This window comes from Lineus longissimus, chromosome 16 (genome assembly GCF_910592395.1).
Source record: "Lineus longissimus chromosome 16, tnLinLong1.2, whole genome shotgun sequence".
Classification (NCBI taxonomy): Eukaryota; Metazoa; Nemertea; class Pilidiophora; order Heteronemertea; family Lineidae; genus Lineus; species Lineus longissimus.
Genome location: NC_088323.1, coordinates 3,184,543 through 3,205,237, shown reverse-complemented (window position 1 = coordinate 3,205,237; position 20,695 = coordinate 3,184,543). Strand labels below are relative to the sequence as shown.

Sequence of the window (20,695 nt, the reverse complement as noted above, 5' to 3'; positions counted from 1 at the left end):
GAACTCTTACAAAGCATAAATACTAATGTATGTACATATTATATGCATAAATACATGCATACGTGAACTGTAAACATTTGGCTTGTTCTCCAATGCAGAGTAATGTCGAGTCAATATGACAATGTAGATAGTTTGCTATATTTCCGTGCGACTTCATCGTTGAAGAATGACTTTGTTCGCCTAAGCAGCGTCACAGATATTGAAAGGCGAGGGCCAATCTACTGGTAGAATGCGTGACTGTACCAGTCCCGAAGGCGTGATTATTCAGACGGAGATTCCTTGATGGAACGATTATAATTTTGACTTCATTTCATTGTCCCTGTACACATGTTATGGCTGCGTTGTCGGTGATATACAGTATGTCTTAACCTACATTAGGCGACACAGAAACCATTTTTCCTTTGATTTTGAATATAACTACCATAACTTTACACCGTTAAATCCGTTCATAGGTTCATGAGCAGGCCTATAAATCATAGGCCTTATCACGGTCGTTTAAGAAGTGGCCGAAGTACGGTTGTTCTGTGACTGAAAAGGAGGGTGTTATTGAAAATTAATCTTATTGGTGTCACCGAGCACATATTGGCTGTCACGACAGGTATATTCAGTGCTTGGCCGGAATGTTGACTAGAGATTATGCTATTTATTCCTTATTTAATCTAGCATAACCGAAATTGGTAAATGCCTGCTTTGAAGCTTTACAGTTTACCGTTAAAGCCCTTCGCTTCGAGTCATAAAAAAGGCCTATGTAAAGTTATCACAGTATAAATTACACTAAATAATATTTGTGAACTACTGAATGTAAGTCTTGATTGGTATAGAAACAAACAAACGACTGTTGTATTCTGTCTGAGCCAATCTCAACCCATGCTTGGATTGATAAACGTGTGCTGTGTAAATGAAATAACCCCTGCTGACCAGGCTTGTTTTTGGTGCTATACGCATGCGCGAGTCTCCTTGGTGACTTGTACTCTCACTGTGATTGAAGTGTTCTTTTCGTACGGCGATAGGCAGAAGTCACACAGAGGCTTCATGTTGACGTACATTTATGGTGTAAAGGCCAAGGAAACAAACTCTCTGTTTCAAGGCTCAATTTCTCAATTATTCATGCAGGCACAACAAAAACCCATTTTTACTGACGGAAATACCATGGTATCTCTCAGCCAAAATGTCGTATTGGAGACAGGTCTGTCATGATCGGTTTATACTGCTTTTATGCGATCAGAAAAAAAATTGACACTACAATTACCAGTATGTACGATTTGACCTAACATCATTCCTGTCATTTTCCATAGTAGATAATCTCTTTAAAACGTGTCTCATTATTTCAGGAGTATCGGTATGTAGAACTCGGGAACATAGGACCCAGGGAACATAAAACCCGGGGAACGTGGTAAAAGGGGAATATAGGGATGATCCCGGGAACGCCAGTCCCCTTACCTCGTCAAGAACATAGAGTGTTTTGCCTTGGTCTCGTATTGACTTCTGGCCATGCCAACATAGTAGGCAAATGTCAGGCTTTTCAACACAGGAAATGAACCATAGTTATTATCGATACACTGGAAGTTAATATATTGTTGTTTATAAATTGCTATTTAGTGTTTAGGCGAGTTCGGCGCTCGATACATTGTATCTGTCAATGTTAAATGCATAGTTGTTGCTACAACATCGTAAATGCAGCTGGCTAATACATCAATTGAATGTGTATGCTCTTACAAAATGCACACGATTTATGCACGCCGTTTATCAATTGAATACAGGTGTCTACTTTATAACAGCTGACCGTAGTACCTTGTCCAAACGGTCTGTGCGACATCAAAACCGTTCAGAAACAGACCTTTGGTTTACCCAAGTCTAGTGTTCTAGCTGCTACGGCGAGGTATCCATATACATGTATATATACATCATTGCACGCATTTCTAAAAGAAGAACCCCTTATTTAGTTGACTACGTAAAATCAAACTTAAAGATTTTCGTCAAGTGAACACGATTTCCTGTCTCTGAAGTTGGCCTAATCTCTTAATACAAACCTCCGGGGATATCGTCGAAACAATCGTATGCATAAGTAGGCCTGGTTGATGGCACCCCTATCAAACGTACGAATAAATATCATTCGTCTCGCATGTGCCCTAAGATTAAAGCGTCAGTAAGGACATCGTTAATTACTCGGGGAATGTCAACTTGCGGAATACAGTCATGAAATAAGGTAGGTAGCCGTCTTTTATAAAAAAATTTCAAATATAGATACACTGCCATTTAACACATTTTTCTTCATTCGTGACAGATAACAAACGACAGCACAAAAGTGTGTTGATGCGAATCGGTTATTTTTCACAGCTAGTTCGCGTGTGACCCTGGACCGACATTATAGCCAGCAGGTATTGCCATATAATATAATATTAAGTGTTGCTGGCTAATTGTGGTGTGGATGGTTGGGACAAGATAATACTTCGTCTAGCAATTAGCTATTGCTAGCTGGTATGCATAGTTAACAGGTCATTTGTTTGGACTTTACTGTTCATAATAGCACGACTTTAATATCGGGCCGGGAAAATCCAGGGCCGGGCCGCGGTCACCCAGTCTGCCCGTTAGTCGTGAAATAAGTATCGAAAGCGTAGTTACGACATATCGAGCATTACAAATATCACCCCTTGCCTTCATCGAGGACAGCGTCATGTCTGTCTTTATCTTAACTGGGACCGTCTTAGTAGGCAAACTTTGTATGCAGATTGTTGTGGATCCGAGAGACCGTTCACGTTCATGATTTTTCTAACTGCCTGGCACCAACCTTTTCAACGATCTTTAAAATACATAAAGTCATGCTCGTATTTGAAGTACGAGCAAGTATAGGGACGTCTATTCTCACTTAGATTCGAAGAAAATCCCAAAGATACGATTGTTGATCAAATTATAATCCCCATTACTTACTCGAGGCCATCCAAATCCTTACATCAAGAGAGATAAGAACCTTTTTTTATAAGCTGTGGTTATTCTCAACCAAATCTTCATTTACCTCTAATGATAATATTGATAAAACCGCAAAAAAATCCAATTCAGTGCCCATACACTACATACACTACATACAAGACCACAAAGAAACCATAAAACCACCACGAAATTGTCTTCGCCTAGAATACTAAAACCTTTTGTGGCTTCAAGAGGCCAATCTTCTTCGCTAGACATTACCGAGAGCCATTGCATACATAGGCCTTCTGGCTTACGCATTGATAACGGAAATACCAATAGTCCAAAGACTATCTTCGTGTTTAGCTAGTGTTGACAGGGAACCTTCAGTAATAAAGAAAAACCAAACCACATCTTAACCAAAGGTAAACATTTGAAAAATTATTTGCTGATATCTTAGAGTTGGCTGGTTACACTAAGCTGATATCAAGCCTGTACTTGTCCCAGTAAGCTTACATCTATTCAATTTTTATCAGTTAGGTAGGTCGCATGGTCAGGTCATTTTATGGCCATATCTATACTAACATGTTCAGATGTTTTTTTGCATATTATACGCATTCTTGTCCTCTGGTTGAAAGTCATCTTACCGTCATTTTAATGCAGGTTTTATATTATCCCTTCTCATTATTCAGTGAAATATTGGACCACGTGAGCGTTAAAGATGGAGCCAGATGAAGAGGAGCTGTCAATACGGGATGATTACGTCGGTTCCGGTTGTGACGCTCAATCTGAGATGGACGCCGATAATGAATCACAGTATGATCAACAATCGCATCGAACAGGCACATCACGCGTCGACGACGAATTTAGGCCAATTGTAACATCATCACCGCGCCTTCTATCGAAAGCAAGCTCAATAAAACACCTAGGTCACAGTTTTGATTTTCATTCTCGGACAAACTTCGATGCTACTCAAAATATCTTGCAATCTAGAAGTGATAGTTATCTTTTAGGACGGCCTCCGCCGGATTACGACATATGGAAACGAAAACCACCCGATTTCAGGCCACAGGGTTTTGCCCCGCGTCCGCCACCTCGGAACTCAAAATATGCTATGAAGCCGTGGATGTATAGTACGCCGAAGGACTCTTACTACGCCGAACGCTTAAAACAATCGAAAGAGGTGGTTTTACTGCCTGATATAGCTAAACCAAGAGTGACGCAGAGTATGGATAAGCCAGAGTTTATCAGACGATTTCATATTGTTGATTCGGAGGAGGCGAGACAGGCATTCGTCAGGGAAGGACAGTTCCCGACTGAACCGTATGAACCGCCGAAGCCACATGACTTCAGAGGGGTACGTAAATCTGAGAAAAGAAAAATGCCGCATAACGTGACCGTTTCAGTGAACTTGTGACTTTTTTCGTCACCTTCAGCATAGGGTAGGTCTCCACAGCACGATATTGCGAATACCTACTTCACAGAACTCTGTATTATCATATCAAAAGCAAGCACTCCTCTTCAAAGCAAGTTGCAAACCTTTGTTCTCTCTTTCAGTATCCATCAATCAAGAAGCTAGGCCTTGATGAGTTCCTTACCAGTTATGAAAGGGATCCTTTCAATATCAAGTTCCATACAAATCACCCAAGAACAAGTAAGTCTTACCGTAACCGGCCTCCAACACTATCAAAACATTCTTTTCTCTCGCTTCGCAACGGATTTCTATAAACTTCTGCGACATAGTTTTTTTTGGAGTACAACGTAGAAATTGAACGACACACGGTGAGATCGCCACAGGGGACACACAGTATACGTGTACTGAGGCTTTATGTAGGAACGAGTCTACTTCTCCATCTGCCGGTCATTATCGTACCGCTCTCTGTTCGTGCAGCTGACGTTTCTCTTCCTCGTTTTAGTTGTTGGCCAGGCTCTGGGCGTGACAGAGAGAGACATCGATCCCGGCCCAGACTTCGCACCCCCGCTGAAACAGCCACCGAAATGGGAGGTCGAGCTGCATCACCCACAAGATCCATTCCCTAACAGACCAAGAGACTACACGGTGAGTGCCCGATAGTTAACATAAAGGTTACGAAGACGAAATTATGTATGGCGATTCGCTTACATGTACGTATTTTGGGATTAAGCACCTGAAGACTCTTCAGGAGACTTAACATTTGCGTTCACACCGACCTGGCTGAACCTTGTCAGGAAACCTTATTGATAAGCGATAGTAAACAATCTGGACGTGATAGCTGACACAGAATCTCCCCAGTTGGTAAAGGATTGGCAAACTCGCGTTAATACCTACTCATAACTCCCTCCGTTCTCTTTCAGCGCTACCGTCGAAGGAATCGTGACGTCCACAGCGCGTTCATGGACCGAGTGGACGAGACATTGACAGTCAAATGGTGCAAGGAACAGATGGAGCGAGCGCTGAGAGAACAACAGACTCCACGAGAGGTCAAGGTTAATTAATGCTGCCGTAGTCACCGTAAGAGGGCGACACTGTTAGACTGGTCGTAAAGGCTAAGCCTGCGCCGTTGACAACTTCAAGCAGAATCAGGCATATTGTATCGCTAAATGGCTGCTGAAAACATTTGAATATTGGAAACAATTATGCAGCAGTCACTGAGCATACGTCTTCGTGCTGTCGTTCAAACTCATATCAACAGGAAACAGTTGACTGTCATTGTCGAGCACTATTTGTAACAATTTGTACATTCGATAAACAATCATCAGGAGCTAATTGGTAATTACTGTTTATTATGTACATGTACATTGTATATCAGTTTAGCATGTTTAGTAATTTTTCACAAATTTGATTTCGTTCAGCACTTACTTCGAAATAATATTAAGTCGGTTCTCAAAACATTAGACACCACACATGCACTTGTTTTTTTACTGCCACCGTTGTATGAATGTCTGTAACAATAAACGTTATTAAAGTCATAAGAAATATGTTTCCCTGACGGACCATAATCTCCTGTCCGTCCAATGTCTTAGACCAAGTACCAGTAGAATGGAAAATATTAGTTGCATCAGTTCTGTTGTAATGATATCTTTTTATCATCAGATACAGCAGACTTTCCTCATCAGTCCCTTTTGATTCAAAGAAAATTATTTTCAATGCTTTCACTGAAAACGCGTAGGAACTGTATCAGATAGCCACATGGCTATCCCGTGACCTATTTAAGTAGATGTTTAGACAAGCTAGCAATCTGTGATAACATGCCCTGCAATAATTGTGATACGTCTGTAAATAAAATGTTAATAAACTGCACTATTTTGTTATGCGTTACTCCTGTTACTTACTATATTAGCATTAGCTGCGTTACGTATTGTTTATTATCAATATAGGCCGCCAACAAGATTTTTTCCCACTTCCTCTGTCCTGGTGAGTTCTCTCAACTTGGGTCCAGTCCATCCATATCGTCCAAGCCATGTGTTTTGTGATGATCATCTAAACTAGGTAATTATGCGACCATACCTTAGATACCGTCGTCTACGATAGCTTGTGCTCTTGTGTCATTTCGTTGATAGCGTTTAAGGTTCTGCCGTATGAGGTTTGTCGTCAAACTAGTATAAAAAAGGTAGCATGTATGGAGAAGGAAAACGGATTTCGGACCCTATATTTAAAAGAATGAATATCTCGTCAGGCAAGTATAATTTAAATTGCTTTATTTGAAAAATAACATAAAATGTTTCATACATTTGACAAAAATACGATTAATACTCTATTTAAATAGTCAGACTTGAATATAGGTTAACGCTAAGATGATTATGTGAATCTACGTTTCAGCTCAGGAGTCGTGTCATGTTCAATATATGCGGTATCACGTTGTTCCTTTTTTCAAACCGGCACCCTGACACTTCGTGAGAAACTCGATGTACTTTCAATGACTACAGAGAAATCCCATCCAATGAAACAAGAACACGGAAAAAAGTATATCTCAGGTCTGATCCTCTTGTCGCAGTAAGATCGAAAGGTATTTCGACGTTTAATATACCAACTAACAAAAACGCTACACGCCGTTACTTATTTTCTTGAAAATATTAAATTTGACTTGTCGTAATACCATCGATGCGTACACTTTTTCTATGAATGACTATTCACAGCAATGTTAGTTTTATTATCAATTTATCCACATACATTGTGTGAGTGAGTGCCGGCCAACACATCTTCCAACCAGACATGTTCTCATACATCGTTGAGGTGCATATTTGTCACTTCGTTGATAGACTGTGCCAGGAGCATGACGGGAACATGTCAGCAGAAAACTCAATAATCTTAAATCAGATCGAAATTTTCCTCTTTTGCTAGCGGGGCTCTAATAGCTTGTTGACAAGACACACCATTTTGAAGAACTTGGTTGATATTTTCCTCTATAATTGTTATTGGCTCCTTTTGTTTGTTGGTTATGGAAAACGTAGGTTGGTTACAGTCACTCGATCCTATTGTCCGCCGCCGTGATTTGCTTGTGAAAGATGATTTCTTCTTCTTTTGGAAGAAATTTGCCTTTAGTCAGCTGTTAGCGAAAACAAAGACAAAATTATCGGCGTTCAAAAGGCTTTTTGTGCTCATGCTATCATTTTATAAAGACGTGAATACGAAGTTGACTTCGGTCATCTAATATATTATATATATATTCCTCCGATATCGTTCTCTTTAATATATTACGAGAGAGATCCAAAGCGTGGAAAAATCTAAACAATCAAAACTGCTCAAATTGTATACTGATTCTTTCCAACAGAGAGGTAGGTAGACAAAAATCATCCTTACAAGTTGATGTAGTATTCAGATTGGTATTCATCTTAATGTTTCCATCGATGAAAGATGTTAGAAATTAGATTTTAAGGTATCTCGAGAAGCGTGTAGTTGATAGTTTTGACACCGTGTGAAGAGATCATACTCGCAAATTAGCAAAATGAAAATAAAAAGGACATACATGTACTGCGTCATGTAAAGCGACAGGGTTCCGTCAAACAAAACACAACATGAAAAGCGTCGATCACTTTCTGCAGCAACTGTGACATCTCATCATCTAAAACACAGAACTGAGTGTAAGAAGACTACATGATGTAAACAAACTGCGAGCTAATGGTCAGGTGGACGTTGCCCAATACCGTGAACCACAAAATGTTTGCGCCATTTCATTATGGCGAGTTATGAAAATATCCGGAAAAAATCAAATTTTCACAGTTCTTATTTTTGCTGAACAATATTTTATTTCACTTTTCGCCCGTCCAACCAAAAATAGTAACATTTTTGCGAATCGAGATTGTTCGTAAAATCTGCGAAAATAAAATGCCCGTAAAACTGGCAGTTTACAGCAGAAGGCATCACTAGCAAAAGCAGAGAGCAGCTATCAGGAGGTTGATCTATATACAGACAGGTCAGGACAAGACTAACATAGAAGACAAAGGAGACATTCCAATGACGCGAGGTGCAGCAACTTTTTATATTCAAAACTTAAAAAACATCTTTGGCCATCGGTTGTAAGAGCCCTGATAATTCATCATACAGTCTATGCCAAAAGAATGAATATCTTGAAAACTGTTTCAAAAAGCACTTTTGTTTAAGAACATTTCTGTTGTTGACCAGGCTATTGACGAACATTTATAAGCGTGGGGAGTTTAAAGCAGTATCTCATTTGATTGATAAGAAGGAGTTATTTCTATTGTCTCAGACGGTACATAGAGCGACAGTGATCAAAATAGAAAACAAACTTACAGGGGTGTGACGGTGATTTGAGGCAGAACGAGCTGGTTCTGAAACGACAATTAAGACACCACGTGACCAGCAAGCTTTGATGACGCAAGCATATTGCGTGCACAATGCGGCGACATATCGCAGAAAAGAAATACACGCTGAACGAAACGCATAACAATAAGTGCAGAATTATTTGATTTCACATATTTAAAGCGTGAAAATTTTATTTTAAATTTTGTAAAACATAATACATGTAGGCAATGTTGCATAACATAAATGGTAAACGTGTAGGCCACAACAGAATATTATACCATAGCCATAAAAAATGCATTGTGAGTGTATGCTGCGACGAGAATAAAAACATAAGATAATAATGAATGGTTTGTTTTATAATTTAGTTGTGTTGTGATGAACCAAAATAGAGTTTGTATTCGATTTGCAGAGTTGATTTATTTATCATTTCTGTTGTAAATATTCTGCCGCGCACAGAATACATCAATATGTTGAACAGTCGACTGGTTCATTGCAAATTAGCGAGGGATATATCATTGCTCACATTGGTAGGGTTTTCATTGCACTCTACATTTACGCGAGTCGGTTCTGTTGGTCATTGAAATCATAAAAAAGCTACAATTTTTTAAAATATCAACTATATTTCAATAGAATAACTTACTACACTACACATTGATAAAACGCTTGAAACAGGCAGCTAAGATGCTCTCCCTTCTGACTCGCACCCCGACTTCACCTTCAAGGTTAAATTTGCTTAGGTCTAATCCCTTCACATGTTAAAGTGAAAAAACACCATAATAAGCTGACCACAGTTCGGAGAGCACATCGTGATTTCCATATTCTAAAAGCGCTGCTTATATTCTTGATAGCCACAATATTTCAGTTTGAGTCTGATACCTATGAGCAATTGCACTATCTAGAGAGATGTCTTATCACATTTAAATCGATGATTATGCTAAATCGTATATACATCAGCAATTGTCTATTCAAGACTCGAATCTATCAATATTTACCAACCAACAACAAACAATATTCAACAATTAGTACAATAAATTAACAAATAAAGTTAATCTTGCCCCGAGTAATATATAAGGCCACTTTTACTTTAGATGTAATTAAACATACATGGCATAGACGTAACCAGGATTTCCAGAGATAGGGATTGTTTATTAAAGGGCATTTAATGGGTTTTTAATGAATTTCAGCTCATGGCCTTTCCCCGGTTAATTTCAAAGATTCCTCCATCGAATGGGCGTCGTTCATATCCCCGTCCTACATGCACCTATGCCTACACACATTTTCGTTGTGACCCAAATAGCTATGACTATATGGGTGAATTACGAAACGCTGCACATTACCTCTGAGTCTATGCATGCATACATGCATGCATTTTTTATCAGTTAGGAAATTGAACTTCATGAAACGTCTTTTTCAAGAAAATTACTAAAATCTCCAAATCACCGTTGAGGCATTCGTGATATACATCATAGTGTCAATAACACAAATGGATTCCTTGGTAGAGCTGTAATCGCTAACTTCAGGGCCTGGACGTTCAAGTTTTGTCAGCAAAACATTGTGGAATGCGATCCCAATGTGTAATAATTAAGAAATGTTACATGGTCACGAACATAATCAATTTAAATTCAATACGGAAAGGTCAAGAATGATAACCTACACCGTTTTAGGCTATAATCCCTTACTTAAGACGGAACAAGTAGTGAAGATTGCTTTTTTAAAAACCTAATGTCATCCTCGCTATACTCATTGAAACTGAGCATGCCAAAACCAGCTACAGAAGGCACATTCAATAATAGTAAACGAGTTAGTCACTGAGGGCGTGAAAAGCAACATGGCGGTGGTCAGACTTCATATCGAATGTACTCTACACCTCCATAGGATGTATACAGACAGAAAGTGTACATGCATAGACTATTCAACTTGAAGACACAAAAAGAGACATGACTTTACAGACCTTCAGGATTTTGGCGCCAGCGCAGTGAATATTTTAGCATTTTTTTCATGGTTCGCCATTTACCAATTGCTTACATGCATCACTGTGCATAACAACCACGCCGTGGAGTGCAAAGGCTGCGATGAACTCAATTCAAAAATATACTTTATTTAACACTAGGACTACATTGTAGAGGCAGTAGCTAAAACAGTGATCTCGGTGTCACTGGAAAGTTAGGTTATTGCGTCACGTTGGACCTAGTGATAAGCAATCTCTCACAAATTGCGAGTGGTGTCGATGTACTGTGAGATAGTAGATACACATTTCAGTGACCTGGTTCATCTGGCTCCTGCTCATAACCGCCCTTAAAATTGAAAAGAACGCCTTTGGCCAACACCCTGAAAGGTCTCTCAAATAGACATCATCATCTTACTATAATGTTCGCCCTCTTCCCTCTAATAAACAGGCGTTAGAGGGGTCATAGGGGTTACGGGGGTCGTTGCTGCTGACGATCGCGAGTTTCGAGCGCTGGTGTTCTGGTAGAATTAAGTGGTAAATAAGAGAAAGTGATTAGGTCGGGTTTAGTGCTGTATTGTAACATTAGCCTCACAACGAATCCTCAAAACTTCTGGACGGTTTTTCTCAATCGCACTAAGAACAACTCAGTACTTAAGAAAGCAAAATACACACACAGTCACTTAATTTGTCTTAATTAAGGACCAATACCACCGGTGCCAATACAGAGTACCTTGAAGCAAGAAAAGACAAAATGACTTCAACAGGAGACGGGGTTCGGGTAACCACTCGGAGTGTTTCATGAGTATTGTAGTATTACCTTATATTCTGCAATAAAACGATGAAGCCAAACATTTACCAATCGTTCGTTTTATGGATGGGGTAGTTGGTCTAGAGAGTGAGGAATGGTATCTTTTATGGCTTCACGGCATTTTGAGATTGTTCCTCAAGCAGTTTATCCATCAATGGGATCAGCTTAGAACCTCAACGCTAAGTACACTATCTCTTAGGGTGATTAGTCTGAGTTATTCGTTGTGTTTCTAGTGGTTCATTTTGATGTAACTTCACCTGCCCCACGTGCACTATGATGTGTGTTGCTGTAACTGAATGATTCTTTGGTTTCAGGAATTGAAATTTGATTCATGCACACACGATGGGTTCCCAGTTGATGTATTATGTGACATGTTAGTGCAGGAATGTGAAATAAATCTATGACGTATATGCCTACTCTTAACAAATGCAGTTTGCGATAAAAATAGTATGTGAGTTGTCCGCAAGAAACAAGGACCGACGTTATCATCTTAGTTTCTTTTTGCCCAGCACCTTTGAGTTTTATCCGAACTCGATCACAGTTTAAGCATAAAAATGAATTGTTGCGCCATTATTATGCTGGTTTTCATCAGCCACGAAAATATATGTATCCCTTAAAATCTCAGCCTATTGTAACAGCCTCCTATCAAACATATAACAGACACATTCGAGTCTTCGATGTTGTAACATTGGATTAGAGATGGAGCGTAGGTCCGTAATGAAAAATCGCAAAACAACAGTGTTGCCATCCAGAACGAAGGGACACTAAAGTATTTAAAGCAACACTTCTAAATCTAACATTTTGATTTCACAGGCGCGATATTGTTAACCTCGTCGCCAGGAGCCTGTTCATTATCGCCATTCAGTCTTTTCTCCTCCTTCAGAGCAGAACACTCAATCGGTTCCAGTTCAAACCTCACCGAAGGTTCAACTTTTACCTTAGGTGAATTGACCTTCACCCCATTCTTGGCAGCACCTGTCCCCTCCTCGAAGTGGGGAGGGCCCCGTCTATTCTTAAGCACATTTCGACGAATAGCGACCATAAAAAGTACCTCAGTTTGGCTAAGGAACAGTGAGGAAGTCCTGGAGGATCTCCGGCGGTTTCTACTTCCTCCGACAGTACGCAGGCGCCGCCTCTGCCACCACCTCTTAATCGCTGTCTGGACCTCTCCGTTCAAGAAGCAGTAGACGAAACTCACTAAGATACCCTAGAATAAAAATGGTTTGAAATTTGTTTTTCACAAATATCATGCACTGCAATAGAATAGCTGAGAAGCTAGGTTTTCAGCCGATGCTGAAGGCCGAAGGGTATGAGAGACGTAATGTGCAAATCACGTTGTTGGAGCGGGTAGTTTCTAATTACCGGTGCCAAACAAAGTTTTTTCATGGCGGTGACCACGGTGGAAAGAGGCTTTAGAAGAATCAAACTCTAGTTTTTGCTTACCTGGGAAGGCTGCATGACTGCATATGTGATCCTGTATATCTTTTTTAACGTTGGGTCCTCCCCAGGGTCAAAGAAGAAGGCCATATTGGTGATGCCTAGCAATGGGAATAGGACGACAGTAGCTCGCACTGCTTTTCTGGAAAAACAAATTAAACAAAATGTCCATCGAGCGAGGCTATGAAGTCGAATCGGAATTTTTGACTACGCACTTGATAAACAGTAATCACACGGAAGTTCTTCCTTCCATTAACGTCATATTCGACTTAAATCTGGGTAAACTTCAGATGTAACTGTCAGCGCCCGTAATTTTTCAGAAAATGATTACGAATAATTTCACGACGAGGCAGAAAACGCTGGAAAACTACCATGCATAATTGTTATTGAGTTTTCTGAAGGTATCCAAGAGTACGTTAACATATTACCATGGATACAAGTTTCGACATGACAATAGCTTACCGTATTTGAGCTGTTTCCATTGTATTACTCGCCCGTAACTTTGTTACTATAATTCTGACTATATTGATGAGGAGTAGCAAATTGATCTGTAAGAAAAGCTTTAATTACTTGTCGAAACTGAGAAGAATATGAAGTATAACTCGCCTAAGTCGGTTTGAATCGGACCAGCAACTTTCATTATAGTTAAGGAATATTCGATAAGTGCGTAAGTCGGATATCATCCGGACGATGCATTATTGGGGCCATTACCCTACGTAAAGCACAGTGTGTTTTTTTTTTTTTTTTTTTTTTTTTATTTTGCCTTGTTGCTAAAATATAGAATATGTGTATGTACCAAACTGTACAGCCAGGGCTGCTATTGTCCCCTCGGGGACCTTAGCCCTGGCTAAATTCATCTGTGTATATTAAATATGTTTTTTGTCATAATAAAAATACAAATGTAAATGTAAAGCACAATGTATGATGAACTAATAAATCGACAAAAAAATGCATCCAGCGATATGTACTTAAAAACCTTCTTCAGGAAAAATGCCAGCTGAAGTTGTGCTTACCCCTAAGGCAATGCCAACTGGTAGAATAAGGAGCAGATTCCAATGTTTGGAAGTCGCCCCGGTCCAACACAGACTGCTTTCCTTGAACACGTTTATCACGAACCAGGGGATCACAAAAGCCGCCGGAATCACTAAAATCAAAGATTAGGACACCAAAATGTCACGGCCATCATAGACAACCAGAGATGCACTGGCAGAAATAGAAGTTTTTGAGCTGATGAACACTTAGGCCCCTAACAGTATTTCGGTCAACATAAATTTGCATCCCGTTTAAGTTCTTTAGCGAAAGGTTTTGAAGAATATCGCAGGTTTGCCACCAACCCAGAATTTTTTTCTTTCAAAACCTCAACAACCTCTTTAAGTCCGTGAGTAGTGTACTTCATTTTGTTCATGCTATTTCATCGCATAATACATGTACAGTACGTAATTATGACTAGTATACCTGTACATGTGACGACATGACTGAACGCACCATATAGGCAATCATGCGAGATGTTTGTCTTTGAAATTATATATGTTGTATCAAACAGTGCAATTTTTTTTTTTTTTTTTTTTTTTGGTAATCTTCTACATGTATATAGGAGGAATAAACAGATATATATATTACCAAAAATATATAAGCGTGCCGTTATTTTTGTTATTACTGATGTACCTACCCCAGCCAATAACATAAAAAACAGCAGAGTTTTCAGAGTTGAAGAATGCTATTGCCACTCGGTTGTGTAGAAAGAATCCCTCCACGAACATCCAGAAGACGTTGGCCAGTAGCAAGTAGTACTCGGAGGATATAATGGTTCGGCATAACCACGGCTGAAACAGAAGGTCAGTGTCAGTTTTGAAACGGATCTGAATTTGATTTGCCTCTTTTTCGCTGAACCCCTTTCGAGACTACTTGCATTTTGTTGACAGGGCCCGGCCAACTTTATTGCTCATTTTGTGCATTAACTGTGGGGCGCATTCACTTAACGTACACTAGTTTAGCACTGGAGGAAGTATATAACAAAATATCATGTACTCACATAAACACCAAGTTTAAATGTGCTCCCCGAGATCAATGGACCAGTTATAATGAGAATAACAAGGAATCGAAGAATGAACGAGAGAACGAGGTTCTTGTGGATCGTGACTCTTGTGCATTGCAATGACCTAAAAAAGAGGAAGAATTAGAATCATCAAAATTTAATATGTAGTGCAGAAAACGGTAGCCAGGGCGCCCTTGAGAAATAAGGGGCACGCTGCTCGTTTTGTACGGAGGTTTGCAAATTTTCCTATTCAGTTTCAAAGGATGTTCTCGTCTAAAGTGAAGTTTAATCTGGTGTTGAAACCAAAAGAGATTATTCCAGTATTTTTAGTTGGTTTTCTTCCATCCATAAACCAACAAGCGCCTATTTTTGACAAACAGGCCACCTTGAAACTATCAGCGTGATTAGGGACTTTTTAAGTTCTAAATTGGTCTAACTTTCTCTCTCTTCTCCTTAATACAAGACGGTGCACGCCACGAGTATCTTTTTTTGAATTCGAAACATAATGCCGACAGAAAATTAATCAACTTACTTGAAGTAACAAAATAAAAACATCGTGATCAGCAGAAATATGAGGGATACTATGCACATGTAGAAATAGGTGTTCGCAATGGTCCGTTGTAGGTTGAGTTTGTACTCCTCCTCCGGACTTATTACCTGAAAAGACGAAACAAACTATGTCATGGCAACAAAGGGGAACCGAGTCGATATAACTATACTATTAGTTAAAAACAATGAGAATATGGGAAAATGGTTCACCCTTGCAGTACTAAGGGTGCCACTCACTGAACAGGACATGAAGTTCCGCCCATAGCCATTGCCTGTATTATTGAGCTTGCTGCCGTGAAATCATATTTTTGTAATGCATTAACAACTTTTACGAACGATATATGTGGTAAAGCAGCAAATAACCACAGGAATATACCGAACCTTAGACAGCGCTGGCGTGATGATTACTCTGTTAACTATTACTACGTTATAGGCTGCTGTGTGGAACCTGGTAGTTTTTAGCCAGTGAGCTGCTCATTCCACGAACGGTGTTAGATGGCTGTCACCATTTGCATAAAACCAAATCAGTAACTAATCCTGAATCAATTAGTCACGCCAGTCCCATGTCACTTCCTGATCGATGCGCCATGGTCTTGTCTTCCCCGATGACATAAGTTGGCAAACATCTCAGGGGTAAATTGACACCTTGTTTGATATCAGCAAGAGGCTTAGCGAGTTGTTGGTCTTTGTGAAGGTCAAAGCAGAATGCAATCTCCCTCTGAGAGATAGCTAGCATTTACTCCGAAGCAAAAGTACACTCTGCTAGTATCATTTAGCAACCGTTACAAAAGGTGAGTCCAGGAGATTGAGCTGAGGGTGCGATTAATCCATCTGAGTTTAACTGACACCTAACTTCTGTTCGGTAAGGGGCTTATCGTTGGCAGTTTCAGGACAGTCTTTATGTAGGTCAAAGCAGAGAGTATTGTCGGAATGAATATTAACACCTTTCGAAGGCTGCGACCGAATCGGTAAACTGCTGTAAAGGAATCAGTAATTTAACCAGTGATGTGCGTCATGTGGTGCAGTGTTTGTACGTACCCCTGTAATTTTAGTATCTTCCACATCCAATCCCATGTGCTTTATAGCATAGTGTAAACACACCGTATAATTGGTCCAGTCATCTTTGACCCATTTACCGCTTTCGTTACAGGCCCGCCATGCCAACGGTTCTGCAAAGTTCAAAGGCAAATAAGTAAATGCGTATTAATACATACCCGGTCGATGCAGGCATCAGGCATCGAGACGCAGATTAGACATTTCGTGTAGTTGGTCCAATCGTCTTTGAACCATTTGCCACTCTCGTTACACGTCCGCCAAGCCATCGGTTCTGTTGAGAACATAAAGTAACAACAGAAGAAATGAATTTTCGACTGGCGGATGTATCAAGAACTAACTAAATCTGCAAAATAATATTTATTTATTCGTACATAAAAACGTACAGGTTTGCCAACGTATCATATGTTCGTCAACGCTCGTGATGAATGAGGTTTCGCGATAACGGTGCGTCGAGGACCACATTTTAAAGTAAGTGAACTAGTACTTATAAAGTACTTCTCAATAATTAGCCCATATCGATCAGCAACATCCCATCCATCTTATTAGATGTGTGGACGGAATTCATCATGGGCCCAAGAGCTAAGCAAGGTCAAAGCTCCTATCATTGTAACTTACACCCCAAGACACAAAATTCAACACACATTGAATTCACACTGTTGGTGATTCGTAAACTTGTACACATTGACAATACATGTACGTTGTTTGCCCAAGGTCTAACACAGGAAATGAAGACGCAGCTCAACCCTTACTCTATTGAAATCCCGAGGTCGAGTGATGTCGTGGTGAGACAATACTAATGCAACCTGATTGGTGTATCAATGAGATCACATTATGTCCGGATGATTAATGAGAGTCTCATTGGCTCAGCTCATGGAAATGTCATTTGGATAGTTAGCCGTGATCCTAATGCTTCTTTAGTGACTCTCTAAACACTGTGGGATGGAATAGGCAAGATTAACTACTGAAAGACGATTTTTAACCCATCGAACGTCACAAATTGCTCTCATCGGAAGCTGGACCAATCTGATAGCATAAAGTTTACGACATACCGAAGGTGGACAGAAGCGATTGGACAGTGCATCGTTTTTGTGGACCAGTTTATGTTGTCTCAAATCACTTTGCATATTCATTTGTCAGTCAAACCCACAAACCTTTTTTTGTAGAAATATCGTATCATTATATAATCTTTCCAGACCAGCTTCCTGCGCACGGACGTATCAAACTACGATATGTGAATTCCGGTGATTTTACCGGCGCGATATAAAGGCACATCCCACAGCTTTTCGTACACAAATTGTATCTGTTTAAAGTCAGCTCGCAAACGAGCAGAACTTAGTGTGGTGATATACAACACCCACTTGGCTACTTATCTTGGTCTATACGGTTATGGCGTGAAGCTACAGTCATTAGGGGTGACTTTGCGGGACTTACAGGCAATTACGTTTTGAAGGTACATTTTGATGAAAGTTTCCTCAAGACGAATTAGCTGTCGTATACGGCGTCTGTATGGAAACTTTGAATGACTTTTGGAGATCGTATCAAAATAGCTTGATGGCATGACAGATGAAATGCTTAGATCTGGGGAGGGGGGGGGGGGGGTTTCCATTTCCCTCACACTATAGTGTTTTCAAACTTCCTGATAACATAAAAATTAAGAGAAATACTTGGTTTTGTTTCGTAATTTTTGTGTGTGTGGAGGGGGGGGGGGGGATCAGAGATGAAAAGCTATCATGGCATCTAGCAGTTCTGAGATGATCTCTTTATTACCTGATGAATTGAATCCAAAGTTTGGAGGACATGGACGGTATAACGTTGTGTTGGCTGGAGTAGATGGCCAACATATAAAGGTGTCCCAGGCCGCACTGCAGTGGAGGCCACCGCCTGCAAAGATAAGAATGAAGAGAAATATTAGAATCATAAAAATAAGGCAAGTACTGTTATCTACCAAATTTTCGCATATTTATTTTTGCGATTGTAAAAATATTTTCAGAAAAATCAAGATTTTTATTTGGGGCTGATAACGAAATGTTTGGTCTTTCGAATTAGCAATATTTTCTACGATTTTCATTTATAATGAATTGAGGAAATAAAATGCCCTCGAAACTGAGCCTTGCTGTGAGTGGATGAATTATTGTCTCTTGAGATTCAATCCAGCGGCCGTTAACAAGGCATTCTCTTTATCCCGTCACGGACGACCTTCTCTATCCCTTTATGATCTTCTCTATCCCATCACAATCTTCCACGTAATCAAAGGGAGACTCGAACTTTTGGATGCCACGTCAACACGTTTACCGAAATATCTTCCTACTGATTTAACACGAAGCCACTCCGAAAATTACTCGCTAAGTCCCTTCTTTGTGTATGAGGGGACATGATTTTAACTGCTCTATGGCAATTTGTTACTATTCATACAACGTTTCTCAGGTAATGAGACTTCTGTGTATCGGGGATTCGCGCCTGCCTAACTAGTCCTCATGTGCTTTGTTCCTCGACGGTGATACGCTGGAGAGTTGTCTAAATGGTAATAAGTCTGTGTGAGGAAAGTTTTGTCCCTACTCATGAGAACTTTCATACTTGTGATAATGATCAGGCAGATTCACACGAAATATATATACGATAATGATGAGATGGTAACAGTATTGGTTTGATGGCAATCAGTATGTCTGAGTTACAAGAATTGTGGGAATGTTCCTCTGCCATCCACAGGGATTGCTACGGATCATAGACAGGGGGCATCATCAATTGATATCCTAACGTGAAAACGTTTTCAAAATTGCATCCTTGTCGGAATAGGGGTTGGTGTGACCGTGAAGAATTCATAGTTTGCAAAAGGTTGTTCTCATTAAAAATCCTGAAAGTCTACAAGCAATTTGTCGGAGTGTACCAAGCGACTCCCCAGTAGATATTAACAAGATGGTGACTGTCGAAGTTTCGTGATTGAAAAGAATCTGTAAGAGAACATTCATTGGAATGCACCCGTGAGTCTCCCTTAACAATTTATATCATTTTATAGTTTAATGGTCTTTAGATTGCATGTTGTCTTGCAAGTCAGCCCACGGGATGTCAGACATGGCTGACTAGTGTTTCTTAATGATTAATGAGGCTCCTTACGCCGGCTTGGTCTGCGCGGGCTTAAGTGCTTGTTATATCGGTGAAATATTGAACTGAGCTCCATCCAATTCACCTCGACTCGACAAAGGGGTTTGTTTGGAAGCAACAACGACGTAAAGGCCAATGGTGGAAAGTCACAGGCAAAACAGCCCAAGGGATAACTGCTGGCTTACAAAGCCACAACTGGTAGAACACAATGGAGCAAGGGGTTTCATTGAGTAACATTGATTGCTTCTTGTAATTTTTTAGGTGCCTGTAATTTCAATTCTTTCTCCTATCTACCACCATTCGTCTGCAATGCAAACTTGCGAAATATTGTGTGGGTTTATAGCCCAACGTTAAATAATATCAATGCACAGGTGTCATGTTCAGGTAACATCATCACTTGAGTGAGGAATGCTTTGCGATAATTTGTCATTTTCTAAATCTTGCTGTAACTTAATCGTGCCAGTGGGACCGATTGTTCGAATGATATCAGCTGAGCCTCTATGCTGATTTTGGTACTACGTATTGTAATAGGCCAAAACTGCATGCAATAGCTACGAGTTACAATATCGGTGGTAAAACTCCACTAGTGTTGTGCAATGGCATATGCTACGTTCGACGCGAGAGAATAGTTGGTGTAGGCAAATAACCACGGTTGGCTGATATTGGAAGTGTCGTTCACCGCACGCATCAGCGCGTGGGTGAGATTTACCAAATAATCGATGGACTGGAACTGGTCACCGCAGCAGCAAAATGCTTAGCGGAATCGGCTGAATTATCCCACAGCAGAACACCTGATGACGTTATGCTAAAGAATCGCCTGTATCCCCTTTCACATCGCTGGTAAGCGCTGCTGCCTTTATAAATCATAATCAAAATCAAACTTACAGGAAGGCGTACTCAGCTCAGGTGCAGGCTGTTTGAGAAAATTGTATGACACACGCGAACAGGCTATTTGTGGATGGTGGTTCCGGATATATTCTTGACAAGTTTGCGCACACGGAAATAAATCGTAGTTTGACCGAAAAGTAAGTGTCTTTTGATGGCATGATAGATGGAAATGGTTCCCCGTAATGCAGTGTGTATTGCACAACGCTAAGGTGAATGCCATAGACGCCA

The 20,695-nt window shown here is 40.1% G+C and overlaps 2 protein-coding genes across 7 annotated transcripts in view; one reads left to right on the top strand and one right to left on the bottom strand.

The window, feature by feature from the left end:
• Nucleotides 1-2,045: 2,045 nt before the first annotated feature.
• On the top strand, nucleotides 2,046-6,177 carry LOC135500306 (uncharacterized). 2 transcript variants are annotated; one of them, XM_064791695.1, is made up of 5 exons: nucleotides 2,046-2,206; nucleotides 3,597-4,261; nucleotides 4,462-4,558; nucleotides 4,821-4,963; nucleotides 5,239-6,177. In XM_064791695.1, exons 2-5 carry the CDS (start codon nucleotides 3,626-3,628, stop codon nucleotides 5,377-5,379), a joined length of 1,017 nt encoding a protein of 338 aa, XP_064647765.1. In that variant the 5' UTR covers nucleotides 2,046-2,206; nucleotides 3,597-3,625; the 3' UTR covers nucleotides 5,380-6,177. The 2 variants fall into 2 exon arrangements, with proteins under 2 accessions (XP_064647765.1, XP_064647766.1); XM_064791696.1 differs by lacking the exon at nucleotides 2,046-2,206 and adding an exon at nucleotides 3,171-3,329.
• A 390-nt stretch (nucleotides 6,178-6,567) lies between these two features.
• LOC135500681 (corticotropin-releasing factor receptor 2-like) overlaps nucleotides 6,568-20,695 on the bottom strand; it is a 64,880-nt gene continuing 50,752 nt past the window's right edge. For 2 of the 5 annotated variants that reach the window (XR_010449500.1, XR_010449501.1), the window contains exons 3-14: nucleotides 18,248-18,361; nucleotides 16,463-16,593; nucleotides 15,408-15,532; nucleotides 14,873-14,999; nucleotides 14,510-14,663; nucleotides 13,854-13,984; nucleotides 13,303-13,388; nucleotides 12,847-12,982; nucleotides 12,455-12,610; nucleotides 10,599-11,113; nucleotides 8,636-8,673; nucleotides 7,418-7,430 (exon numbers count right to left, since the gene is read on the bottom strand). Coding sequence is in view for 2 of the 5 variants with exons in the window: in XM_064792290.1 (XP_064648360.1) it covers nucleotides 11,033-11,113; nucleotides 12,455-12,610; nucleotides 12,847-12,982; nucleotides 13,303-13,388; nucleotides 13,854-13,984; nucleotides 14,510-14,663; nucleotides 14,873-14,999; nucleotides 15,408-15,532; nucleotides 16,463-16,593; nucleotides 18,248-18,361 (1,241 nt within the window). In the remaining 3 variants the exon portion in view is untranslated. Of the gene's footprint in view, nucleotides 7,431-7,850; nucleotides 7,947-8,635; nucleotides 8,674-10,598; nucleotides 11,114-12,454; nucleotides 12,611-12,846; nucleotides 12,983-13,302; nucleotides 13,389-13,853; nucleotides 13,985-14,509; nucleotides 14,664-14,872; nucleotides 15,000-15,407; nucleotides 15,533-16,462; nucleotides 16,594-18,247; nucleotides 18,362-20,695 lie in introns of all 5 variants that reach the window. The other 3 variants (XR_010449502.1, XM_064792290.1, XM_064792291.1) reach the window with 3 other exon arrangements.